The 25,550-nt window shown below is 39.8% G+C and overlaps 1 protein-coding gene across 3 annotated transcripts in view; it reads left to right on the top strand.

Moving 5' to 3' along the window:
* rsu1 (Ras suppressor protein 1) overlaps positions 1-24,549 on the top strand; it is a 158,278-nt gene extending 133,729 nt beyond the window's left edge. The window contains exon 8 of one of the 3 annotated variants that reach the window (XM_048561608.2): positions 24,137-24,549. In XM_048561608.2, the coding sequence (XP_048417565.1) occupies positions 24,137-24,207 (71 nt within the window). In that variant the 3' untranslated portion in view covers positions 24,208-24,549. The remainder of the gene's footprint in view (positions 1-24,136) is intronic. The other 2 variants (XM_048561579.2, XM_048561589.2) reach the window with 2 other exon arrangements.
* Positions 24,550-25,550: the final 1,001 nt, after the last annotated feature.

Here is a 25,550-nt window from a genome sequence, read left to right as displayed (position 1 = left end):
TCTGGCTGACATGTGACTCTGGACCCACAGCAATGTGGTTGACTCTCAACTACCCTCTGGGCAATTAGGAAAGGGCAATAAATGCTGCCTAACCAGTGATGCACTTATATTGTGAATGAATTTAAAAAAAGGGAACAGTTGTTCAACCTGGCCAGTTTAGCTGAGTGGAACTTTAGACGACGGATTGCAGTTGGTTATCAGCCCCTTGGGTATTCCTGGAAAGATAAAACACAAACCTGGCTTTTGCCCAGAACTGCCTTTCTTTCAGCTCAAATTATGGTTGTCTTCTAAAACACAACCCACAGGAGAACACAGTCCATTATTTTGAATGGCATCTCTTCGTTTGAAGTGTTGCTGTTTCACATTCTTCTGGTATTCTTCAGATGCAACATTCCATGATTCCTGGCGGATTTCAGTCTAACCCATGTAGGAAATTTGGAATGCCACTGAATTTACATTCTCAGCCATCTTTTAGCTTGTGTAGGGGCGGCATGGTGGCTCAGTGGTAAGCACTACTGCCAGGGATCTGGGTTCAATTCCACCTTGGGCGACTGTGTGGCGTTTGCACATTCTCCCTGTGTCTGTGTGGGTTTCCTCCGGGTCCTGTAGTTTCCTCCTACAATCCAAAGATGTGCAGGTTATTTGGATTGGCCATGCTAACTTGCCTGCAGTGTTCAGGGGTGTGTAAATTAGGGGGATAGCTCTGCGTGGGATGCTCTGAGTGTTGGTGTGGACTTGTTGGGCCGAAGGGCCTGGTTCCACATTTTAGGGATTCATTCTATGATCTGTGATTGTGTATCTTTCCAGATAAATGAAGACATTATTCCTAAAAGTTCAAATATCCATTTAAAAATTCAGAATTGCGACCTGTTTGCATAACATTGTTATAAATACCATAAAGAGTTCAAGAAAACAGGCTTTACCTGGGAAGTGATTAGAAGATGAAACTTTTTACCAGATTAATAACTGAGGCAAATGATAGAGATACAATGAATCATAGAACAATTAAGGCACATAAGGAAGCCATTCGGCCTGTCATGTCCAAATTACTTATTTCCATGAGAATCTCATCCAGTCTCGCTTTTCCATCCTTTACGACAACCTTTTTTTGCATAAGATACTTATTTCAATTGCTTTTAACAAAACAATTGAATCTGTCACCACCTCACTGTTAGGCATTGCAGTGTAAGGATTCTGTAGGCCCGAAACGTCAGCTTTTGTGCTTCTAAGATGCTGCTTGGCCTGCTGTGTTCATCCAGCCCCACACTTTGTTATCTTGTTGCTTAAAACTCATTAGTTCTTTTCATTTAGATTACCTTGGTGTCCTCTGATTCTTGTCTTTCTTGCAAGTAGAAACAGTTTCTATGTTTTCTGTCCAAACCAGTGTTATTGAAAACTAAATAAGCGCATACAGAGGGGAAGAATGGACGTTTATCAGTTGAATTGGATGAAGAATGGTCTGGAGTTCTGAAAAGCTATTTTCTGTGCTCTGATTACTGTAATAAATACAATAGGAAAATGAGAAGGTCTTTATTGTTAATCATGAGGAATTTGCTACCACAGACTATAATTGAAGCAAATAGTTTATATGCTGTCCAAAGGAACCAGGACAGTACACTAGGGAAAAATTAATATAAAAGATTGAATTAAGCTGGATGGAATGAGAAGGGATTTGTGGATTATAAACACCAGTCGAGACAACTTTGACTAATTCTAATTTCTTCAACAGAAAGTTGAATTGATTGGATATTTTAACACCAGAGTAGTACAAATTGCATGGGAACTATTGTATAGTGAAGCCTTCCACACCACATCACAGCCCACACAATTTCTAAAAGTGTAGCAATTAAAGTTTGATTTGATGTTGGAAAGTATAAATTCGCACATTCAAAGAGTATTCTGACACCCTGGAAAATTCAGTGCAGAGGTGTTGATGAGCCTCGTGGCTGGTCTCAGCCACGAGTGACAGGACCGTTGAAAAATATATGTTTGTAGCATTTTGTCTCCCACTTCAGTAAATTAAGTGACTTTTTTTGCAAATTGGCACTTGAATGATTAGAGAGTAACTCTTAACTGCTTTTAATTAACTTGTAACAATTAAATGCCCTGTTTGTTGCCCAAACTGTACAACGACTGTATTTCTAAAGAAGGCTTCTTCAGTATTTACAAGTAACTGCTCTTATTCAGTTTATAGTTATTAAAACAGAATTTTGCAACATGATAGTCAACTGGTTGTAACATAGACAAACAATAAATCAACCATGGTGTGTTTCCCTCCTGTATAACAACACACATCAGAACAATTTTCTCATATCTCAACCTCCCAGAAGGTAGCAATAAAATACACATTAGCCATATCCCTTTTAAGTAACTTGCATCACGAGCTTCACCATTTTGGCTGTAAAATGCTTGATCCTTAGGTGTTTGATTACTGTCGTTTAGCGGGAAGATTACAACTTGCCCTTGTGATCAAAATTAGCTGACAGATCTCTGATATGATGGAATGGGCATCCTCAATCAATTTTTACGTTGTTCAGGCATTTGAAGATAACAAAGTCACTACACTCCAGTGTCATTCTCCTGTGCCTCCTTGGTGGACCATGTCCTGTTGTTTTGCCCACTGAAAGCTATGCAGTAGCTGCTGGAGTTCCTGTAGGTGCTCTCTCTTCAGGCTTCTTCTGCATAGAGGCAATGCCATTAACAAGCCAGACAACACCTCAAACGTTTTCAGCTCAGATCTCTGGGGAAAGTCAGAGATCATAAAGTATTATTAAAAGGATGCCTGAGACCTCACTTTCTTAACATCAGTGAAACTTTATGTCATGCTCTCTCACAGTGTGTCATGCAACTGTCATTATAATGGCAGGTCATTATAATACTAATGTGCTAAAAGAGAACTTCACTTTCTGCTTTTAAGTTCTTGTTATAATAAAACTCCTTGAGCTTGGGTGACAAGGAAGCAATTCTTGTACACGATTTAATGATTATGATTGCTTGACTTGATAACTTGTTAAATGCAATCATTGACAATAACACCCCTTCAGGATGAGCTGAAAATTCAAGGCAGATGGAAGGCATTAGAGCCGTAGAGGTATATAGTGTGGAAACAGCCCCTCAGCACAACCATGTCAATCATATTTACTTATTCTGTGAAGCCATGGTAACTGCATTTGTCCCCATACCTGTAGAATAAAACAGAAATGTACTATTCCCATTTTGCATGCAGTCATAAAGAATTTGTAATATTATTGTACAGATTACTTTGTTTAGTATGGCTAGGTTCCAACGTTGTGTTAGTGTTGTGACTTACTCCACCTGTGTGGTATGAATTGCCCCATATTATTTCATCATTACACTTATTAATTATTATTACCCCTTTTTTGTGTTGCTGTCTCTGTGACCCTAATGATCTTTCAATCTCTTGTCTACCACTCCCCACCACCACTTGAGCCCCTTTCAACAATGACCAATTTGCCTGCTTTTCTCCCAGAGCTTATTACTCGAAGTTTCCCTGTTGTTGGCTCTGTACCCTCCCTGTGTAGAGACCAGTGTAACCATAAGCACATACCCCTCCCATAAACAATGAGGTCCCACCCTTCTATAGGCAATCTCTTCCTATTGCAATAACCGTTCCGTCAATGCCTCAGGAAAATGAGCACCGCCTCAGATTTAAAAAGTGTTTTACAGAACCAGCGCTGCCTGGAAGTGTGGTGGAGGCAAGTTAACTCGAATTCAAGAGGGTGTTGGATGGTTATTTAACTAGAAACAATGTTCAGAGTTACAGGAAAAAGGCAGGAGTTTGGCATCAAGTCAAAATGCTCAGAAGGCAGATGCAGGTACGAGTGGCCTTTTCCTGCGCTACTATAAGTCTGACGTTCTCGATGACTGACTGCTAGTAGTCCAGCCTAACCCCACTGAGCACTCATCCCCTTTAACTTTCACACATCACTATTTACTTCAAACATATGCAATGTGTTTGCCAGGTATGGTGTTGGCGCATGCTTCAGCTGTGACTTTGATGTGCCACAGTGCTGTACAGTGATATGTCCACCTCCTACTTGACTGATATATTTGCTCTTCAGTATTCTCCATTTCTACAAGCTACCTGTTTCATCCTCTGTGCTAACAGATAAGTTAAACCAGAGAGACTGCCTGACTTTTTCTGTTTGGTCTCTGTTAAAGTCCTCGATCCCTGATTTGTCAAAATCTTGCTCTCTTCCTTGTTTTCAAATTCACTCTCCGTGGTAAAGTCCTGGTCACCACTTTGATATTAAAGACTATACCTCTGCACTCTTCAGTACACCTACCTCATACAGCACATAGCATCAGAGTTGCTCTATGTGCAAATCTGTGTGCAGAGTGTAAAGGGTACTTTTAAAATGGCCGTGTCCTAACAAAAAGAGGAGAAAAATGGAAATAAAGGAGGAGCAAAAGCGAAGCGATCAATGTGATGCAAGTTAAAGAACAAAATAAAAACATGAGAAGTGAGGAAGAAAATAAAGTGAAAGGAAAAATAAGTTGCAAATGCTGATAGTAAGGAAGCAGATTTATTTTGTTTCCAACCAAGCTGTGATAAATTCAATGAGACCAAACCCAGATCTGAAAATGAGTTGTTTACAGTGATATACATTTATTAAAATGAACAACTTTTTTTAAGCCGGTTCCCTACCATCAGTTGCAGTGATTCTGCCTGTGAAGCTTAGTTTGCCTTTCTTTTTTTCAATTTTTCCACAGCTACTTTTAGATGAAACTTGCCCGAGGATAGGAACAGTAAATAGATACCAGCTCTGTCAGAAGGCTTAAATAGAGTTGTTTGACAAAATGCTGCCCTGGTGGTTTGCCTGTAGATAGAAATGTCTTTAGCAATAAAATATCTATCTTACTCACGCTCTTTTTCAAAAAAAATGCAGGCTTGCATGCTCATCAGTCAACAGATGACAAATCAAATGTCTCTGACTCATTTTGATGAACTGTCTGTTACAGCTGGCATTTGCAAAAAAAAGATCATGAACAGCAGAAAAGCGATTATAAATTAATATTTTATTTGCATCTTTGCAATCTAAACAAGCAAGTAGGCACTTGTATTTTTTTCTTATTTTTTCATGAGACGTACATTGTCCTGGCTGGGCCGGTCTAGTTGCTCTGGAAAAGGAGGTGATGAGCTGCCGCCTTGAACCATTACAGCGGACAGTGGTGTCTTGGAAATAAAAATCTTGTAAGTCATTTTAGCGTTAATTGAGATAACTTACAATGTCAGGCTTTTTTTTAAGCATAATGCAAAAAATGTATATTTTTGCTTGGTTGGCTTAATGGGAGGTAATGTTGTAACACTGAAGACTTTGAAAGACTATGATTGCAAAAGAACGTTTCACAGAACAGTAGATTAATTATTTGTAATGACTAGTGTGTGTATTTAAGCATTTAATATCTTATTCACTTAAGTCAGTGTTCATTCCTGCAGTGCTCTATCTGAAGGTTGTAGGTGTATTTTACATTTTTAGTATTCACATGATACTGAAATAAATATTAATGCTGCAGTAATAAAGATGTGGAAATGTCACCTTCAGTCTTATTCCAGCTATAATCTTAATTAGAGGAAGATGATCATAAATAAGGAATCAATAGAACGTTTAAGTGTATTTTGTTAATTGTAGAAACATTTGTAAACAAGTTTATATTTCATGGAAAAGAAATGGATTTTTAAGCATTTGAGGATCCAGCTTCATGTTTGAATGCTGTTTTTTGCATCCAACAGGTTACAATATTGAGTCTAACCACTGAGAGAAGAGTTAGCATGCGTCCCCACGTTTTGTGAATGAGCTTGTTTCTTTATTCAACCTACCATGGTATTTAGCACCAATGTGAAGAATGAGACTCAAATGTGTAAATCCACCCTGTCAGTACAGAAATTCTCTGTTGGAAAGTCTTCTGCTGTGCCACCTTGTGACCCAGGCTAAAAAGAGCCTTGAGAGTGTTTATACCCCAGACATGCAATATAAGATAATGAGGGCAGCAGTGGGCTCAACATTAACCACTAAACTGGAGGCACTTCCACTGACTGAATCTCTGAGGCATTAGATTTCTAAAGGACCACTGCTGCTGAGGCTCCCAGTTCATTCAGTTGCTGCACATCCGCTTGCAGCATGGAAATTAGATCCCCAAGATCTGCCAGTCAGTCAACTCCTCAATACTGGTCAACATTCGAAGTGGTGGCTGCTTCTGGCAATTCACCGGGACTTCTTCCGGCAATGAGGAGGTAGCTGCCTGGGTGAAGGGCATTGGAGAAAAGGGCAGAAATTGTCCGTCAGTAGTCTCATTGCCTCTCGAAGCTGGGTTCCTCAGATACTGACCCTCTTTGAGTTAGGGGCATCTTCTGAGGTCACCAGCAAAACTGGCAGAGTTTTCTGGGTGGTCCCCCACCCCCACTGGCAAGGTGAGATGAGATGCTGAGGTGGTCAATATTGCCTAAATAAAGACCTCAATTGGTAACTGGGCAGGAAAGCTAAGGTAGTAGCGTCTTTATCCTGTACCTTTCAGCCTGATCACTCTGTCCTTGAGCTCACCCAAGTTGGGAGATGGGTGAGAATGAAACTCCACTTGCAGTATGTGGGCCCACCAGCCTGTGGGCATAACCTGCTGCTGATGAACCAAAAGACTAGCTTTGGCTGAAAAGTTCCACTTCTTAGTGGATGCATCAGGAAAATTGAATGCAAAGGGAGTATGTCTGGATTGGAGTCCAAAGATTGACTGACATTTCATACATCAGCTTTCCAACAACTCTTATGGCCAGCTGACAAACATTTTGCTTTTTCTCTTTCATTTGAACCCACCTAGAAAGGTCAGGAGTGACAACCTGATATTTTGGCAGTCCAGGGTCTCCAAAACTTAGTCCCAGCTAGCATCCAAGAGGAAATACTGTAGATTCACTGCAGAGCACTAACAGAACACTGGAGATGCCAGTCACGAGTCAGCTTGGTTAGCAGGGAGAACAGGGACTGTCTCAGACTGTGAATTGGGCCACTGTTTACCACTGGTCATCCGCTATTGACCTCAGATGGGGCATCACCTGACAAGTAGGGCGCTGAACTATCACAGTCCATCTGCTTCAATGTGTGCTCATAGCTTAGAGCCTCTGCTCAGTCAGTGGACGAATCCATTGCCGACAAGCAAAGGGAAGGATTACTTGACTGGTGGCTCATAAGGTAACTTTCTGTACCCCTAGCCTCTCATTCCAGGTCAGGTTGATTACTTTTAAGGCTTGAATATATTAAGTTAACAAGGGTAGGTGAGAATGAGAAGTTGGGTCCACAGTCAGAACAGCCATGATCTTATTGAATAGTGGAGCAGGCTGGAGGGGTCAAAGGTCAAAGGTCCTACTATTAGTTTGCATGCCTTAAATCATGCAAGCTTATTCCCTCAAGTACCCATTCAATTTTCTTTCACATTATTGATGCTGTCTTCTTCCACAACCCTTGTAGGTCAATGGTTCCAGTTCATTACATCCTATTCTTTTTTGAAAAAGTCTCATCTTCTGCTGTACTTCTTGCACAAAATTTATATCTGCCTCCCCCAATATTTGTACCAATCGCTAACAGAACCAGCTTTTCCTTGTTAGCTTATCTAAACCTGCATTTATCCTGAAGACCTTGTGGTTTGGGAGTCCTAATTGAAAATAGATTGAAACTATGTCAGCAATTTATAATGGCAGTGAGCAGGAATCAGATGTATTGTAAGGTAAATTCTGAGCCAAGAGATTGGAACAAACCTACCACTTCATACATAATTTACGTAGTAACATTTATAAGACTGTGTTCAGTTCTGTTTGTAACAATGCAAAACATTTGAATCTATTGAATGTCTACAGAAGAAGGATTAAATTATGAGGACACAGTATCCATTTGGGCATGTTCTCAAAGAAAGAAGGTTTGTAAGGTTTTCATCTCAATTAAGGAAACAAAGGAACTAGATAATATACACCATGACTAACTGTTTTACATTATTCAGTAAAATAGAACTGGAGGATATGCAGAGATTGTCAGTTACTTTGACCCAAATTCTGCTGTGTAGAACATCTTGTGGCATGCAGATTAGTTATCCAATCTGCACAGTTTGGTTCAGATCCTTTGCATGAACATGCAATTCGATAAAGGAGCAACAAGGACAATGGACAATCGTAGGACCTTGGTGAAAGATTTGACCATTGACCATTGAGGCTTAAGGATTGGCATTGCATTACCAATTGTTTGTAATTAACATGGTAATATTATGATCCCACTCATTATTACTGGACTGGTCAGACCCTAACCTGAAATCTTCTGGATTTTGTTTTGTTCTGGTTTTAACAAAGTGTCCTTTCACTGAGATAGAAGCATGCAGTGTTGCAGATTTTGTTTTAACAAGAAAATATGAAGCGAAAAGAATTTATTTATAACATAAGTTTTAAGCATACAATAAAAGTATAATTCCATTAACCACAAAACACTCCTTTACAAGTTTCAAAACAACAGAATCCCTTATATAGCAGCCCATGTACAGAGCTCATACCAAAATCCTTTTCCCCAGCATCTTCTTCCGGGAGCTACCATACACCTGAGTTTGAATAAACTCAACTTCGGGTCCTCTTCAAGGTTTTATCCCTTCTGGGATTACCAATAATACTTTATTATAACATAATCTAGTTTACTGTATTCAGCCTTTTTCAGGAGCATTATTCTCTGCATCCATCTCCATTTACAGAACTGCCCAAACCAAATTAGAGCTGAAGCAAAAAGTCTTGCTATCTCTATAATGTCTGTTGTCCTTGAGCTAAAAAAACTGTCCAGAAATTTCTAACAAAAACCTTAGTGTACAATTGTCCATCTTCCTTGTTCATAAAATCCTAAAGTAATCAAAAACCCACGAGACTGCCGGAGAAATCACCATTATAAGAGAAATACCTGCAAATTAATTATTAGAGAAAACCCATATGCTCCCCACTCAAAATTCAAGCCCCAAAATTAAAATAGATTGTACTAAAAATATGTATAAATCAGTCAGTGTATATCACAGTACTTACAATACTAAGTTCTAGCTCTTAACTTCCTATAGCAAATTTGATGTAAAAATACAGCAAGTTCCTTAGACGTAATAAGAGCTTGAAACAGGGGTCCTTTTTATAAGAGGCATTTAGTCAGTCCAACATTGTAAATCATGAACATACGATGGTGATTTCTGACTTAAGTACATCAGTACTTTGTTTGATGTTGCTGACCCTTTTGTAAATTAATAACTGCTCATGTGGACTATGCATTACTTTTTTTTCTGGTAGGATTTAGGCTGTTGTTTTAACTGCACGAATAGAACAGCCTCGTTAAAAAGTTGCTGAAAACAGTTAATATTGACCATTGTAAATCTTAGATTTGTTTCAGAAAATTAAGTTTTAATGTTCAAGGCTAATGAGCAACTGAGGCTGCATTAGCCAAAGGTATAATCTCATACAGTTTATGTTCGTCCTGCTACAGGTGATAGCAGTGTTGTTGGGGCATATGTACCAACACTGTCTGTATTGAACCTTGAATCTTGTAGCACTTTGACATTAAAATTAAATGGGTTTTCAATGATGACTTCAAGGCTTATGGCAAACTATTGACAATAGTCCTTGGAGATCAACCTGTATATTAGTAAGGTTCACACTTCAAAATCTAGCTGGTTTCATAGAGCTAATTAGTGAGAAATGTTGTTTCTCTGTAGAATTTCAAACTGTAGGTGCATAATTACCTATGATTCTTAGGCTGCTGCAATTATCTAAAGGTGCAATGGTGACTAAACATCTTCGCCGTTCTTCAGTCAGTCAAATGGGCAGAAGTCCAGTTGCTTCTTCACTTGACAAAAAGAAAATCTCCTCCAATTTACAGAATGATCAATACGAGGAAGGTATTGCCCTTTATTTAAATGAGGTGTGTTGTTGACTTGATATGCTAACAGTCTTAGGTCCAAGCAAATATCTTCCAGGATTACAAAATTATTGTTTTGATCCTTTGCTTTTTCTGGAATATTTGGCTAAAACACATCTTTTGATAATAATCCCTTGTTACGATGTAGTTCTTTTCCCTATGCTAATTATGATTTTTACGAAGAATGAAGTGATTGATTTCAGTCAGAATGTTGGCGTTTTTGGCTGGTTCCATGTGTAAACCTATTTAATTATTACCATCAATAGTGTTAAAGCCAGGTTGCTGCAAAATAAAGAAAAATGTATTTTTTCCCTGTTTTTTTTAACTAAATCCACAAAACAAATACTTGGGACAATCTTGGGAAACAACCATGATTTAAAAAGCCCGAGTGCTGTCCAGCAATACCAGCTGAGAATTATGTAGGCAAATTACTTGATGATACAACAAAGCTAGAACTATGATTGTTGTCACTGTCCTTTGTCAAATTGTCAGCAGTATGTTCTAGCTTAAGTGTGCAATCTGAATGCTCAGATAATCTATCATAGAACTTTGAATGTAGTAATTTTCTCCCCACTTGAAGAACTTTCTTCAGCATGAGATTCATTGCAAACTATACTAATGGCTCCGAAAGTTTGGCTATTGTGCATTGAAATTTCATGGTGAATTCTTTGTGGTGAAATGAATAGTTTCATTCCTATAAAATAGTGCTTGAACATTTAAAATCTGAATTTGAGTATGTTATGCATGTCGATAGGAAGTAAAATGATGACTGATTCAGTAGTGGCTGCTTCAAACCGTTCAGATGGCTCAAATATGAGGAGACAAGAGCAGTCAGTTGCTTGCAGGTGCAAAGTTGTTAGGAAGGATTAAGCATAACACGGTCATCATTCCAATTTTCAGAGACTTGGCCACCTCTAATTCCAAGACGACATATGGCACTTTTGGCAAGCAATATGGTATTCCAGTTTTGCATCAAAATTAAATTAAGCAAAGGTCATTTAATCCATCCAGTTTATTGTAAGCTGTGCCCATGAACCATAAATGGAAACATCATTTTCACCTCTCCTCTGTCTTTGATTTTCTATCTAAGTACCTTTTGCTCTCTAATTTAGAAATGCTTTCATCTGTTTCATTTAAAAATCATCCAGAGTGCAGTGAAAACATTGATCTCTTTTCTGTGTGAAGTTGTGTTTCCAGTTTTGAACTTAGCTGTAGCTGTACTTCCTGTGTTGCAGTGTGACATTCAAAATACAGTGATTATAAATAACATTTGTGCACTCTTATCAAAAAAATTGCAGCTGTGCAAGAAATAACCAAAAAGTATTTCAAATTATGAAGTCTTCCATTGCTAAATCTATTTAAATTGCTGACTTGTACTCTGATTTGTTTTTAAATTTCTGTGCCAGAGAGGAAATAATAACTCAAGTAACAGTAGTGTTGTCATTGCTAACAATTCTAATTGCTTACATCTGGATATTGAAGTTGTGTGGTTGTTGGATCTGCTTTCACTGCAGAAATGTCTATTTATAAATTTTCAGTTGGCATATTTGAATGAGACTTGATTTCAGTTGCTAAAACAAAATACCATGGATGCGAGAAATCTGAAATGAAAGTAGAAAATGCTGGATTTACGTAGATCATGTAGTATGTATAGAGAAAGACAAAACATTAACTTTGCAGGTTTGTGACCTTTTGTATCCTAATGTTAAGTAATTTGAATATTATACAAAGAGGGGTGTACTAATTAAACAGATCCAGTAAAAGGTAGATCCTGCTTAATAATAGAATTAGTTTTTTTGGTTAAAGTAAAAGAGGAGGTTAATGAACTGATCATGTTTATTCTGATTTGGTGAAACATCTGAAGTATTACTTAAAAGGCTAGTTAACAAAATTGAGGCTAATGTACTAGTTGAGTCAGTGTCAGCTTAGATAAAAGATTAGCATAAGGATAGAAAAGTGATAATAGTCAGTTGTTTTTCTCCTATTAAAAGGCAGTATACAGTGCTGCTCCCAAAGGTCTGGTGCTAGCACCACTACTTTTGTTCTTATATACACAAATTAATTGGATATTGGAATATGTTAGAAAGTAAAATGTCAGTGTTTTGCTAATGATGCTGCACAGGACTGGCAGACAATGAGAATGCTGCCAATCTAATTTAACAGGACAGATAGCCAACAGAATGAGAACACATAGAAAGTGAAATTTAATTTAAAGAAAGTGTAAGGCATTGCATTCTCACAAGATTCGGGGAACAACAGAAATGTTATAAACCTGAGGTTTCATGATTGAGGGTAACAAACGTGTTTAGAGAGTAACTAACAAAACGTATTAAATTCTGGCCTTCATAAACAGAGAATAATCAAATAAACTGGTCTGGATTTTCATATTGATTTGCACAATTTTGCAGGTTCTGAGCATGTGTAGCTTTGCCTTTGATTTTTGTTTTCTCCATAGTGCTAGAATTCACAGTACAGTTTGTGCATCATGATTGGGCGCAGAGGTGGACTGGTTAAAAAGCCAGTCTTGGTTCCTGGACATAGTAGTGCAGGTCACAGCATCATTCAGAGCATCCCATATCTCAACTGCTCCCCCTCACACACAGCCATATGCGAACTCTGTGTTCCTTCAGGCTGCATACCACTTATATGCCCCTTGAGATATCTCCTATCACCTCAGATTGTTCAAACACCTCTCCATGCATCCACCATCACTCTCTATGTATGCACCATGGCCATAGACCCACTACCCACTGTTTTCCATCTTCAGGGTTCACGCAGTATCAATGGGAATTATTTAAAATGTAGATAAGGTTGGCAGGGTGGCTCAGTGGGTAGCACCGCTGCCTCACAGCACTAGGGAGCTGGGTTCAATTCCACCCTTGGGCAACTGTCTGTGTGGAGTTTGTGCATTCTCCCTGTGCCAGGATGGTTTTATTCCAGGTCCTCTGGTTTCCTCCCACAGCCCAAAGATGTACAGGTTAGGTAGATTGGCCATCCTAAATTCCCCATAGTATCTAGGGGCATGCAGGGTAAGTGGACTAGCAGTGGACATTACAAGGATAGGGCAGGGTGCTGGGTGAGATGCTGTTTGGAGGGCCAGTGTGGACTTGATGGACCAAATGGTCTGCTATAGGGATTCTATAATGTAAAAAGTGAATCAGTGATAACACCATACAGTTCTCAATCAAAAGTTTGTGATTGATACTGCAAGAAAACTGTTCTCCATATAGGAAACAAAAACCCTTCAAATCGCCATTTCTGAAAACTAACTACAAATAACAAAGCACTCCGAAACCACATCAAAGGACACAGATGTAATTACAGCCTGGTAAAAGGCAGTCATTCCCCGAACAGCTGGCTCAACGGAGCATTCATGCAGGCATTTGTTTTGGAAAGCAGCATTTCCTAACAACTGTAACCATGAAAACACTGTGACAACTGCAAAAGGCTGAAAAAGATAATGTCCGCTAGTATTTAGACCTTGGTTTTACCTTTCAAAAACAAGTTTTTTTTTCCCCCCCACAATCAAATCACATTTCTGACTAATGCCACATACTTTAATGCATTGTGATACTTTCTTCAATAGAAAAAATAGTACTCTAATGCATCTCAGTATGGCATATTGGTCTACGTAATAACTTGTGTGGGAATGAGTTGCGTGATGAACCACTGCATTGAAAACATATCTACAGAATGAAACAGCATTTAATTGCTGTAGTAGCATTTCAAGTTTTAAAACGTTTTATGCTACCCTTACAAATTGTACGTGGTTCTACGGCAGACTTCCTCCTGTGGTCACAAACTCTCCAACTAGATACATTTTTTGAGATCTTCCATGATCTGCACTAGCACCTGATAATGTGTGGGGGAACATTAATTTTCCAATGGTCTTTTCAGCAGGGACTCCGATCTCAGATGAAGCATTTGCGCATTTTGCATTCAACGTCTTCCTGACCTATGAAGAAACCACATGAAAATGGCTTCCGGTTGAGGAGGCACAGAAGAATCATTTCTCCAAAAAAACAGACAAAAATTTGGTTCTTGCATCTCCATTGGGAGTTGAATCTAGCTCTATTGATTTTGAGAAGAGTTTTGATTGACGTGTCTGGGATTATGGCAGATTGAAATAAAGTAGACAATGAAAAGCTGTTCCCATAAGACCATGAGAAATAGAAGCAGAAATTATACCATTAGGCCCATCAAGTGTACTCTGCCATTCAAGCATGGGGTTTCACAACCCTATTCTCCTGCTTTCTCTTTGTGTGCTGGAGACTTTAATAACCTCTCCTGCATTCTCCTTTCTTTTCATTTTTGTTCATACTTTCCCATGCAGCTGAATTCACCTCCACAGACATTAACCTGCTGCTTTATTTCCCATTGGCATTATACTTCTTAGAATTTCACCTGTCCCTTACCCCCCCTCCCCCCACTTTCTAGTTTAAAGTCCTGTAGATCAGTTTATTTACCCTTTTTGCTAGAACGTTGGTCCCTGCTCAGTTCAGGTGGAGATTGTCCCAACAGTACAGATCCCATCTGTTCCAATACTGATGCCAGTGCCCCTTGAAAAGGAACCCTTCTTTCTTGCACCACTCCTATAGCTGTGCATTCCCTGCCCTTATTCTTGTGTCCCTATGCCAATTTGCATGTGGCTCAAAGGAGATTATAACCCTTGAGGACCTGTTCTTTAATTTAGTTTCCAGTTCCATAAACCGGTCCTCTTTCCTAGTCTTGTCTATGTTGTTTGTCCTGACGTGGACCAAATTTGGATCCTCCCACTCCTGCTGCAATATCCTTTCAAGATGGTCAGAGGTGTCCCTCACCCTGGCACTGAGCAGGTAACATGCCATGTGAGACTCTCTATCCTGCTTACAAAGGATGCTATCTGTTCCCCTAATTATAGAATCCCCTACAATTACCATTTTTTATTTGCTTCCCTCACCCCCCACACTTTAATGGCCTCCTGTACTATTGTGCTGTGGAAAAGGTGAAGAGCTGAGGCTCCTTTGTTCCTGAATGTAGGATCCCTCTACATGCCTCACTTGCAGTCACACTCTGCTGCCCTGGCTGCTGACCAGATTTGAAGTATTTAATCTACCAGGTGTGACCGCCTCCTGAAACACAGCGTCCGGGTAATTCTTCCCCCTCCCGGATGTGCCGCAGTGTCTGCAGCTTGGACCCTAGCTCGTCAATTCTGAGCTGAAGTTCCTCTAGCAACAAGCACTTGCCGCAGATATGATCGCTGCAGTTCGCAATGGGAATCAGCCAGTTTCCACATAGTACAGCTACAGCAACTACGGCTAAGTTAATTCCTTCATTAGTTAGTAAATCCCTGGTTAGTTAATTATTCATTAATTAGTTTTGCAGATTTGTTTTTCAAATTTAGGACAGATTTCCTACCAGCCAATTGGGTAATAGCCTTCCTGTGATGTGACTTTTTTTAGTTTGGTTCGAGTTTCTTCTGGGTGTTCCTCTGACTTCGCTCCCTCGAATAAAGGACTATGTAAGATCGACTATGGTGTTTATAAGGACTATGGATCACAGATTCAATGTTTTAGTGAAAATGAAATAGGAGAAATGTGAAGAACTTTTTTTTTAGTGTAGCAAGTGTTAATGGCCTGGAATTCTGCTGACAAAATTTGTAGAAATGAAGGAGAATGAATCATTTGAAAAGGAAAGTGAATGAAAACTTGCAGAAATAAACCTTGCAGGGTTTTGGTGATAAAGTAGTGCAGTGAAATTAATTGGACAGCTGTACAGTGAGGCAGTACGGCCAGTTTCAAACTTTCTCTCTTGACTCTGCTCTCGACTTATTACTAATGTTCAGTAATATCTAGTTGATACATCAGCTCTTAATATTGATTTGGGGTTGCATTTTGTTTTTTGTAGAAAAAATTGATTTTTAATTGTCCTATGAAATGTAAAGCATCAGTTACTTGCATTAGGCTGCTGAGACTAGCTTATTAATTATATAATACTGCATGATTCAGTATGATTGAGACAAAGTCACACTTTAAAGTGTTCATTCAAGTCGGCAAGATACTTGATTTACTTTCACAAGCACTCAAAGTTTCCTATTGGTACTGGTTTTTAGCAAGTGTTCAACTCACACTGGCATGGACCTTCCATTGGCCAGACAGTTATTAAGCAAATGTAGGTCAGAGTTTCACATGGGGACTCTCTATAGCACGTTCTGAAGGAATTGCCTGTAAAATTAAGTTTTCTGCTGGGTAATCCCTCTACACCTGGAACCTTCAGAAAGTCTCCATTTAAATTGGAGATTCAGAGGGTTCTGATGAAGTTAAGTAATATAGTCATTCAGGAAAAGTCAGACTTTTAAAAACATAGTTTAACTCCTGCCCAACAGACCCTATACTTTGCTCACGCACACCTATGCTTTCCTCCCCAGACCCCTGACCCAACTCCCTCCAGGATCCTCGCCAACCCACCAGACCATACACATTCCCCTGCCTCCAGTGCACAAGCCCCATTCTGACCCCCTTGTTGCCACACAGGACATTTCTCGATTCTAATCTGTCTCAGCAATGCCTAACTCACCTGTTCAATATGCTGAGTCTTCAGCACTACAGCTTCTTTGATTGGACGCAGCATCTCCAACCTCCCTGCATTCTGTGAATGATCACCAAGCTTGGCACGCCCAGTTTTGGAGGTTACTGTGGGAAGTGCAGGTTTGGGACCATCTATTGGACCTAGCATTGGGGTTCCAAAGCCAATAGTGAAATTCAGCTCCCAGAATCTTGCAAGAGGCCTTTGTATATGTGCAAGAGTTATCCAATTAGTTTCAACTCCTCAGCTTTCTATCCTTAGACCTACAACTTTTTGTTTTCATTTTAAAGTATATAAAAATCACTATTGAATTAGCTCCTGCCAGTCTTCTAAACTACCATTAGAACTCAACAAAAGCAAAATTCTGTGGTTGCTAGAGATCTAAAATATAAATAAAAAGTGCTGGAGAAGCTCAGCAGACCTGGCAGCATCCATGGAGACAGCAACAGATTAACGCTTCAAGTCCAATGTGATTTTATTTCTCAACATCATCATCCACTTCTTTTGCAAATTAAATCTGTCTTTTATTTTGACTAGAGGGTAGGTCAGATAGTATCTCTTTAATTCTTGCAGCAAATTCCCTCAGAATTTGAACATCTCTTTTACCTCTCCCCTTAAACTTTCTTCTTTAAGAAAAGCAATCCCAACTGTGCTCACTCTCCACATAGCGAAAATCCTTTATCCCCAGCATCATTCAAATTAATCTCGTCTGCACCCTCTCCAAGACCTTGACATCCTTCCTAAAACACAGCAGTTAGAAGTTGCTACAATGCTGCAGCTGACACCCAACCAGGGATTTACAAAGGTTTAGGCCAACTCCCTTGCTGTGTCTATTTATACAGCCATAACTCCCATATGTCTTTCATGTAACAGTTTGATCAACCTGCCCTCGCACCTTCAAAGGTTTGTCTGCCTTTATTTTTAGCTTGTATTTTCTGCCACTTTTAAGTATCACAAGTAATTGTATTTTGCTTAAGAATTCAATTTCTACCACTTTCAGCTTACAATTTACTGCATTCTGCTACACCATACGCTATACCAGTAATGGATCAGCACTGTGCCCATTCACTTGTTCCTGGATCCCAGTGTGAAATGAATTGTCTTCTTTGTACTGCACTTCTTTGTCTATAAGATGCGTCACTAGAATACTCAAGGCTACATGTTTTAGTTCAAGGCATCATCTGATGTGTGTCTGGCTAAAGTCTGAGTGTGTCTTAATCACAGGATTAGGGGCGTGGTATGCATGTCCATTATCATACATCGTTCACATTGATACTGTAATTTTTAAAAATATGTTCACTAAATTGCAATGATCTTTAAGCTATTCATAGAATGATAAAATCAGATACCACAGACAGCAGTCATTTGACCCATTGTGCCCACTCCAACTCCTCCAAAGAGTTACCCAATTACACCCATTCCCTATTCTCCCCCCAACCCCCCATGTTACTACAGTTCTTTTCTAGCACATATTTGTTGAAAATTGTGTCTGTTTGCTTCAGACAATTCCATTTCTTTTTACTTCCAAAGAATAAGTCAAAGCTGTCTGCCAAAATTAAGTCTGTTTTGTATACTCTGGTTTATAATTGCTTTTTAACACTTTTAACTTTGCACATAGTGGTAAATCAGCTGTGACTTCCTGGCTTATCATTTTGTGTGGTAATTTGGACACAGTAGATTTAATGAGGATACAAAAGGAGTCTATAAATTTTATTTGGAAGAGTCACATGTTCACATAGTTTGGCAAGAATCCTTTGCTTGTATCCTCCTTTTTAATTTTCACTTGTTCTCAGTTTCCTAGATTCTAGACTAGCATTGGAAGGTAAACAAGTGTAATCTCCATTATTTAGGAAAGCATGGAGTAGGGAAACAGGGAACAATAAATCAATTAGCTGAACATCTGAAAGGCTGATATCTGTTATAAGAGTTGTGATATGGAAAATCATATTATAACTGTACTGACAGATCTTTTGTAGTTTTCGAATATATAATTCTAGGTTAGTGAATATTGCATGTTTGGATTTTCAGACACATTTAATAAGGTGACACAAGAATCTATTTCACATCATAAAATTAGATTTGCAATTATTTCAATGAGTTAGCTGAGGGGACAAGAGTATCAGGGAGACACGTTTACTGATGTGAAGTTCAGTGGGAAAATAAGTGAGATAATGCAAAAAAGCTGCAAAAGCCAGTGACAGGTTGAGTGAGTGGCAGAATGTGGCATGTGGAATATAACCTGGAGAAGTTTGAAGTTATCTCTTTAGTATGAAAAGTAGAAATGCAGAGTTTCTTTTAAAGAAGAGAGATTAGAAAATGTTGGTATTTAGTGGTCCTTAATTTCGATGTATACAAATTCCTGACAGGGAATATACAGAAATAGCAGTAATGAAAACCTCAAAAATATGCGAGTGAGCCAACCTAGGGGATAGCGAGGCAGTGAGCCCAATATGGAGGAGAGTGAGTCCAGCACAGGGGTGACCAAGCCCATCGTGGCAGCTATAGAGGTCCCCTGGGCATCTGCAGCAGCAAGAGCTGGTAGCATGAGGTCTCCTAGCATCTTCAGCAGTGTCGAGGATGGGAGATTGGGCCCAACATGGAGGATATTGAGCCCTTGTGGGGAGTGTGAGTCCAGCATGGCTAAGCACCTAATAAGGACTGCAGTGTAAAACTTACAACTTTATTTCTTTATTTTTCTACATTATCCTAAGGAGGGCATGTTGAACTTTTAACTATATTTCCTTATTTTTCTACTTTGTACCTAAGATGGCACCAGGAATGGCAATTTTTGTAAACTTTTCACGGTACTTGTGTATCCCTGTACTCGAGTACAGTGACAATGAAATCCAATTCTAATTATTTCAAAGGGTTTGGAATACAAGAGTAAAGCCTTATTACGTTTTCAAGTTGCCTTGATGAGATCTGGATCTCTTTTCCTGAGGAAGGATATACATCTCCAAAAGAGATTGAACAGAAATTCAATAAAACTGATTCCAGGGTTGAGCAGATTCTACTAAGAAGAGTGGTCAGATAAGCTAGGCTTGTATACGCTGGGATGGAAGAATAAGAGGCAATTTCGTTGAAACATGAAACTCTTAAAGGGCTCGACAAGGTAGATTTTGGAAAGCCGCATCTGTCGCTTAGGAAATCTAGAGTTAAAGATCAGCTGTTTAGGGCTGAAAGGAGGAGAAGCTTCTTCACTCAGTGGTTGTTAATCTTGGAATCTTCCTCTAGAGAACCATGGAAGCTCAGTCATTTGGTGTATTCAAGGCGAGGTTCGTAGATTTTTGGATACCAAGGGAATTAATATGTATTAGGAGAGGGAATACAGCTTCAAGATCAGCCATCACTTTATTCTAAAGCAGAGTAGACTCAACAAGCTAAATAGCTTCTCCTGCTCCTGTCTGTTGCACTGTTACAAATTAATGATCTGTCCTTTCCTGTAGATTTTGTTTCTCTTTTTATTCACTCGAGAGATGCTGGCTAGGTTAGTGTTTATTGCTAATTCATTCATTCATTCCTAATTGCCTTGGAGATGTTATTTGTGGGCTGTTTTCTTAAACTGCTGAATCTATGAATGAGAATGCCATTAGATTTGATTTGACTTATTTATTATCACATGCATTTTGTTACAAAATATAGTGAAAAGTGCTGTATAGTTTTGCAACTCTCTGACGCCATCTTAAAACAGAAAAATAAACCAGAACATAGAATATAAAGGCAGAAAGATAAACAAATACAGAAAAAAAATTCAACTTTACAGTCCAGCTTGTTAAGTTCTCCACTATGGGCCTGGTGACCAGGCACGAGACCCCTTCAGTGCCATTTTATCTCTAGTGACATCCTCGCCACTGAGTCCTCACTGGACCTCATCAATGAAGACGCCACTGATGCTGCCGGATACCACATGACCAAGCTCAACTCCCTCACCACCATGACTCCATTTTGGGCCCACCTCATCAATGCAGCTGTTCGTGATGCTGCCAGGTCTTGTACTGGGCTCAAACTCGCCCCTGCCACCGCCATGAGTCAGCATCGGGCTCATGCCCTGCCACCCATTACCACGAACAGGTCAAGGGGTCAGGATGAGATTAGTCGGTAGGAAATGGGGGTGTGGCTTGAGTTGGGAGGAGGGGATAGGTGAGAGGAAGAACAGGTTAGGGAGGCGGGCACAAGCTGGTTTGGTTTTGGGATACAGTAGTGGGAGGGGACATTTTGCAGCTTGTGAAATCCACATTGATACCATTGGGCTGCAGCTTTCCCAAGCGGAATATGAGTTGCTGTTCCTGCAACCTTCAGGTCGCATCATTGTGGCACTGCAAGAGGCCCAGGATGGACATGTCGTCTAAGGAATGGGAGGGGAAGTTGAAATAGTTCACGACTGGACGGTGCTGTTATTTATTGCGAACCGAGCGTAGGTGTTCTGCAAAGTGGTCCTCAAGCCTCCACTTGGTTTCCCTGATGTCGAGGAGGCCACAACGGGTACAGCGGATGCAGCATACCATATTCGCAGATGTGCAGGTGAACATCTGCTTGATGTGGAAAGTCTTCTTGGGGCCTGGGATGGGGGTGAGGGAGGAGGTGTGGAGGCAGGTGTAGCACTTTCATCGGTTGCAGGGAAAAGTGCCAGGTGTGGTGAGGCTGGAGGGGAGTGTGGAGCAGACAAGGGAGTTACGGAGAGAGTGGTCCCTCTAGAAAGCAGAAAAGGGTGGGGAGGGAAAAATGTCTTTGGTGCTGGGGTTGGATTGTAGATGGCTGAAGTGTCAGAGGATGATGTGTTGGATCCGGACGTTGGTGGGGTGGTACATGAGGATGAAGGGAATTCTTCTTTGGTTGTTATTGCGGGGACGGAGTGTGAGTGATGAGTTGCAGGAAATGTGGGAGATATGGTCAAGGGCGTTCTGGACCACTGCGGGATAAGTTGTGGTCCTTGAAGAACGTGGACATCTGAGATGTAGGGAGGTAGAATGTCTTATCCTGGGAACAGATGCAGCAGAGGTGACGGAATTGGGAATAGGGGATGGCATTTTTACAGGAAAGTGGGTGGGAGGAGGTGTATTCTAGGTAGCTGTGGGAGTCAGTGGGCTTGAGCCTTCCTGATTCGTTGAGCCTCATCTGCTCACTTGATAAATCTGGTGAGTAAACTGAACTTCAAGTTTCTCCAGATTATCTAATCTGGACAATTAGGGATAGGCAATAAATGCTGGCCTAGCCTGTGAAACACTCATTCCATGAATGCGTAAAATAAATTTGTCACTGTTCAGTTGTTTGCACCTGTCAGTTCAGGTTGTTTCCAGCTAATTCCTGTGTGTGATGCTATTTGATCTTTCACCACAATGATCCTTCAATCCAGTGCAGAGCTAGCAAATTTTGTTGAGGGATTTGGCGATTTTAATAAATGTAGTTTATGTCATTTTTAGTTTGAATAAATTGATTACAGTTTTATTTATGGCAAAGTCTACTCCAATTTAGTACTGGTTTTGAAACAATCATATAAAGAATTGAAATCCTCTTTGTTTTTTTTTCTCCTGTGCATTTGTCCTGATATTATGGTTAATAACATATTATAAATTCATTGGATTGTTAATTACTGTTTTAATGAACATAATATTCTCCTAAACGGCATGTGATTTAATTAGAAGTTTTTAAAATGTGAGACTTAAGATAGTCGAGATAAGCTGCATCTATTGATTCCTTGTGAATTTATTAATGCTGGTGTATTCTTTCAATCCCCTGAGACACTGCCTGCTGAACTGTGTACAATACAATGACAGCTTAGACCTCTGATACATCACCAAAGGTCTCAGCTAATATCCTTGCTATCATCTCCGCCTGTTTTATTAAGTTGGTACATTGTTGTTAGTAGACTGAAAATTTAATGAGCATCTTTCCAATTGATTATCTTTTAAGATTGTTCATTCCAACCACCATCTCACCAATCTTCTTACCCTGGTCACATAAGTAAGCAGCAGTGTTTTCATTCTGAATAAAATTAACATAACTCGACTGCAATTTTTGCACTATGCTGTAGATCTCTAAAAAATATTATGCACGCCGTAAATTGATTTAAACATTTGTATTGTTATCAATAATACAAAACATGGTAAGAAGTTGAATGGGTAAACATTTTAAAATCTGTTTTAAGATGATGCAGCTATTGAATTACTAAAACTAAATATAAAAATTTTATTTAAAATATTAATTGGAGATGATAATGAACCAACTGCATAAAATACCTGGGGACCCAGAATCTTTAAATTTCAACATATATAAGTAATTTAACCTGGGTAAATCAGGATGATGCAGATTCTCTCTGCTACACACGTATATTTGTCAAACAGCACCGCAAAGTAATATACTACAGATGCTGAAAGTCTGAACTAGAAACAGATAATGCCCAAAATGCTCAGCAGGTCTGCCAGCATTTGCAAGTGGAGAAATGGAGTTAACAAACCAAATTTTCTCCTAACCCAGGAGGTTTATGAGCCAACAAACACGCCCTATCAGCCAGCTTCCCAGTCACTTACCCTGGCTCTGCCTTAAGGAGCTTTTCGTGTTGGAGGGTCTGACTACCCACCCACAAGTAGCAGGTACCCCATTATGCCAAATATATGGTCGACCAAGGTTACTGTGCTGATACAGCCTTGCATTCTCCTATCAGTATTCGTGGCAGACCCAGACAGACAATCCACATTTCTCCACCTGGCTAGGGAATGCATCTTTGTATCTGCTATAACCATGGGCCATAGCTGCAACTACTGGACACCCAATTAAATGGTTACACCTGCATGATGATGATGATGATGTTAACTAGGTTTTTTCTTAAAAATTAAAAGCCTCACAGAGAATGTTTCTCACGCTGTTGCCTCTATGAGCAGCTTCCATCTTTGACAATTGGTCTGCCAGTTAGGCAGTGCTGGAGGATCTCCTTCTGACTGGGGCAGTCTGCCCCAGTCTAGTCTGGGGCACTGACTTCATACCCTTGATTGCCCTGCCAATGCACATGCAAGTCACTGACCTGCTAGTCACCCTATCTCAGGTGCCAGAGTCGAGCTGAGACCTGGCAATACAGACAACATGAGGTGCTGACACCATGCGAGATTCCACCGCATGTAATCCTCCATCAGATTTAATTAAAGTCCACACGCCTGCACAGAGCCTGCCAGAACTGTTAAGTACTAACAACATTTTTGTTCTTGTGGCCTGTTTTTAATATTATTTGATGGTTCTCAAAGTTCTTTCAGCAGCTGCTTATTTAGCATTAAGTGTTTGTAATTGGAACAAGAGTCTAAATTCTTAATTGCTAGCTAAATATAAGTTAAATAATCATTTGTGTGCTGTAGCTGTCCAGCCTCCTAAATTGCAGGATATTTTGTCAACATTTAATCGGCAGTATTTATTAATGTGGCACTGATGGCTATGTAACTTTCCCAATGCCGTCAATCATGGTGAAATAGCCTAGGAGGCCTCTGCTACTATTTCTCTCTGTCACTGCATTGATCCCAAGGGCTTTCTGGTTAGGCATCAAGTTTAGAGTGCTGCAAATTGCTGTTCTGTTTCTCTAGTTGTCTGTAAAAGGATTGCTTTCTTTTTGTTTTTATTAATTTTGCTAATTTTACAATCTTTCTGTTTTCTTACAGCCTTTACGGCAGACACATGCAGGCAAACCCTGAACCTCCAAAGAAAAGCAATGACAAGTCCAAGAAGATAAGCCGGAAGCCTCTGGCTGCAAAGAACAAATGAGAGAGTCGATAGATTTTCATCTCGCTGTTGAATCCTTCTTGCATGTGCCCCTGATCTGTATTTATCACCTCAACAATTATCTTAACACATTATGCCAGGAACAGTGTATGGCTTTTTTGTGGCGAAAGATTTTTTAACGGCTTAATATCATAAAGCTATCATTACCAGCAACTACACTCTCCCCCCCCCCCCCCCCCCCACCATTATCCCCTATTTACAAATCATAAAAAGAATAGGTTATTTATGCCACAAGAAATGCAAGCATTTGTCACGTGCTTTCAGATTTATTCTTTTGCTAATGTAGTATCTGAATTTTTACTGCTTTTATGATGTTTAAGTAAATCTCTATTTATATGCATCTTTCAGTGTCTTTTATTTTTTGGCTAATTGCATTTCCTTTCCAAGATGGATAATCCTATCTGTTGACATGTTAAAAAGACCTAAAGCACCTACTTCTAGTAAGGAAAATATAGGAGTAGACCATTCAGCCCTGAAAGTTTGCTCCGCAGCTCAGTACGGTCATAGCTGATCATTTGAGCTCAATACCCCAATCCCACCCTCCCGCCATATCCCGTGTTCCCTTTAGCTACAAGAGTTATATCTCCTTCGTTTTAAAACATAATGTTTTGGCCTCACCCCCTTTGAGTGAATTCCACAGGATCAACACTCTGGGTGAAGAAATTTCTCATCACCTCAAACCTAAATGGTTAACCTGTAAAACCTTGACCCTGGTTCTGGACTCCCCAGCCATCCTTCCCACACCTGCCCTATCTCCTCCTATTAGGATTTTATAGGTTTCTATGAGATTCTCCCTCATTCTTCTAACTTATTGTGAATACAGTCCTAATGGGAACTGCAGATGCTGGAGAATCCAAGATAATGAAATGTGAGCTTGGATGAACACAGCAGGCCCAGCATGCTCCTGAGATGCTGCTGGGCCTGCTATGTTCATCCAGCCTCACATTTCATTATCGTGAATACAGTCCTAATGGGATCAATCTCTCTTGATACATCGGCCCTGCCATCGCAGGAATCAATTTGATAAACATTTGCTGCACTTTCTCTATTTTAAGAACATCCTTCCTCAGATTAAGAGACCAAAATTGGACACACTATTCCAAGTGTGACCTCACCAGTGTCCTGTACAATTGCAGCAAGACACCTTTGTTCCTGTACTCAAATCCTCTTGCTGTGAAGGTCAATGTACAATTTACCACCTTCACTGCCTGCTACACCTGCACACTCACATAGAATATAGAACATAGAACAGTAGAGCACAATACAGACCCTTCAGCCCACAATGTTGTGCTG

Source organism: Stegostoma tigrinum, chromosome 2 (assembly GCF_030684315.1).
Source record: "Stegostoma tigrinum isolate sSteTig4 chromosome 2, sSteTig4.hap1, whole genome shotgun sequence".
Lineage (NCBI taxonomy): Eukaryota > Metazoa > Chordata > Chondrichthyes > Orectolobiformes > Stegostomatidae > Stegostoma > Stegostoma tigrinum.
The sequence above is the reverse complement of the archived record's forward strand: the minus strand, read 5'-3'. Positions and strand labels throughout refer to the sequence as shown.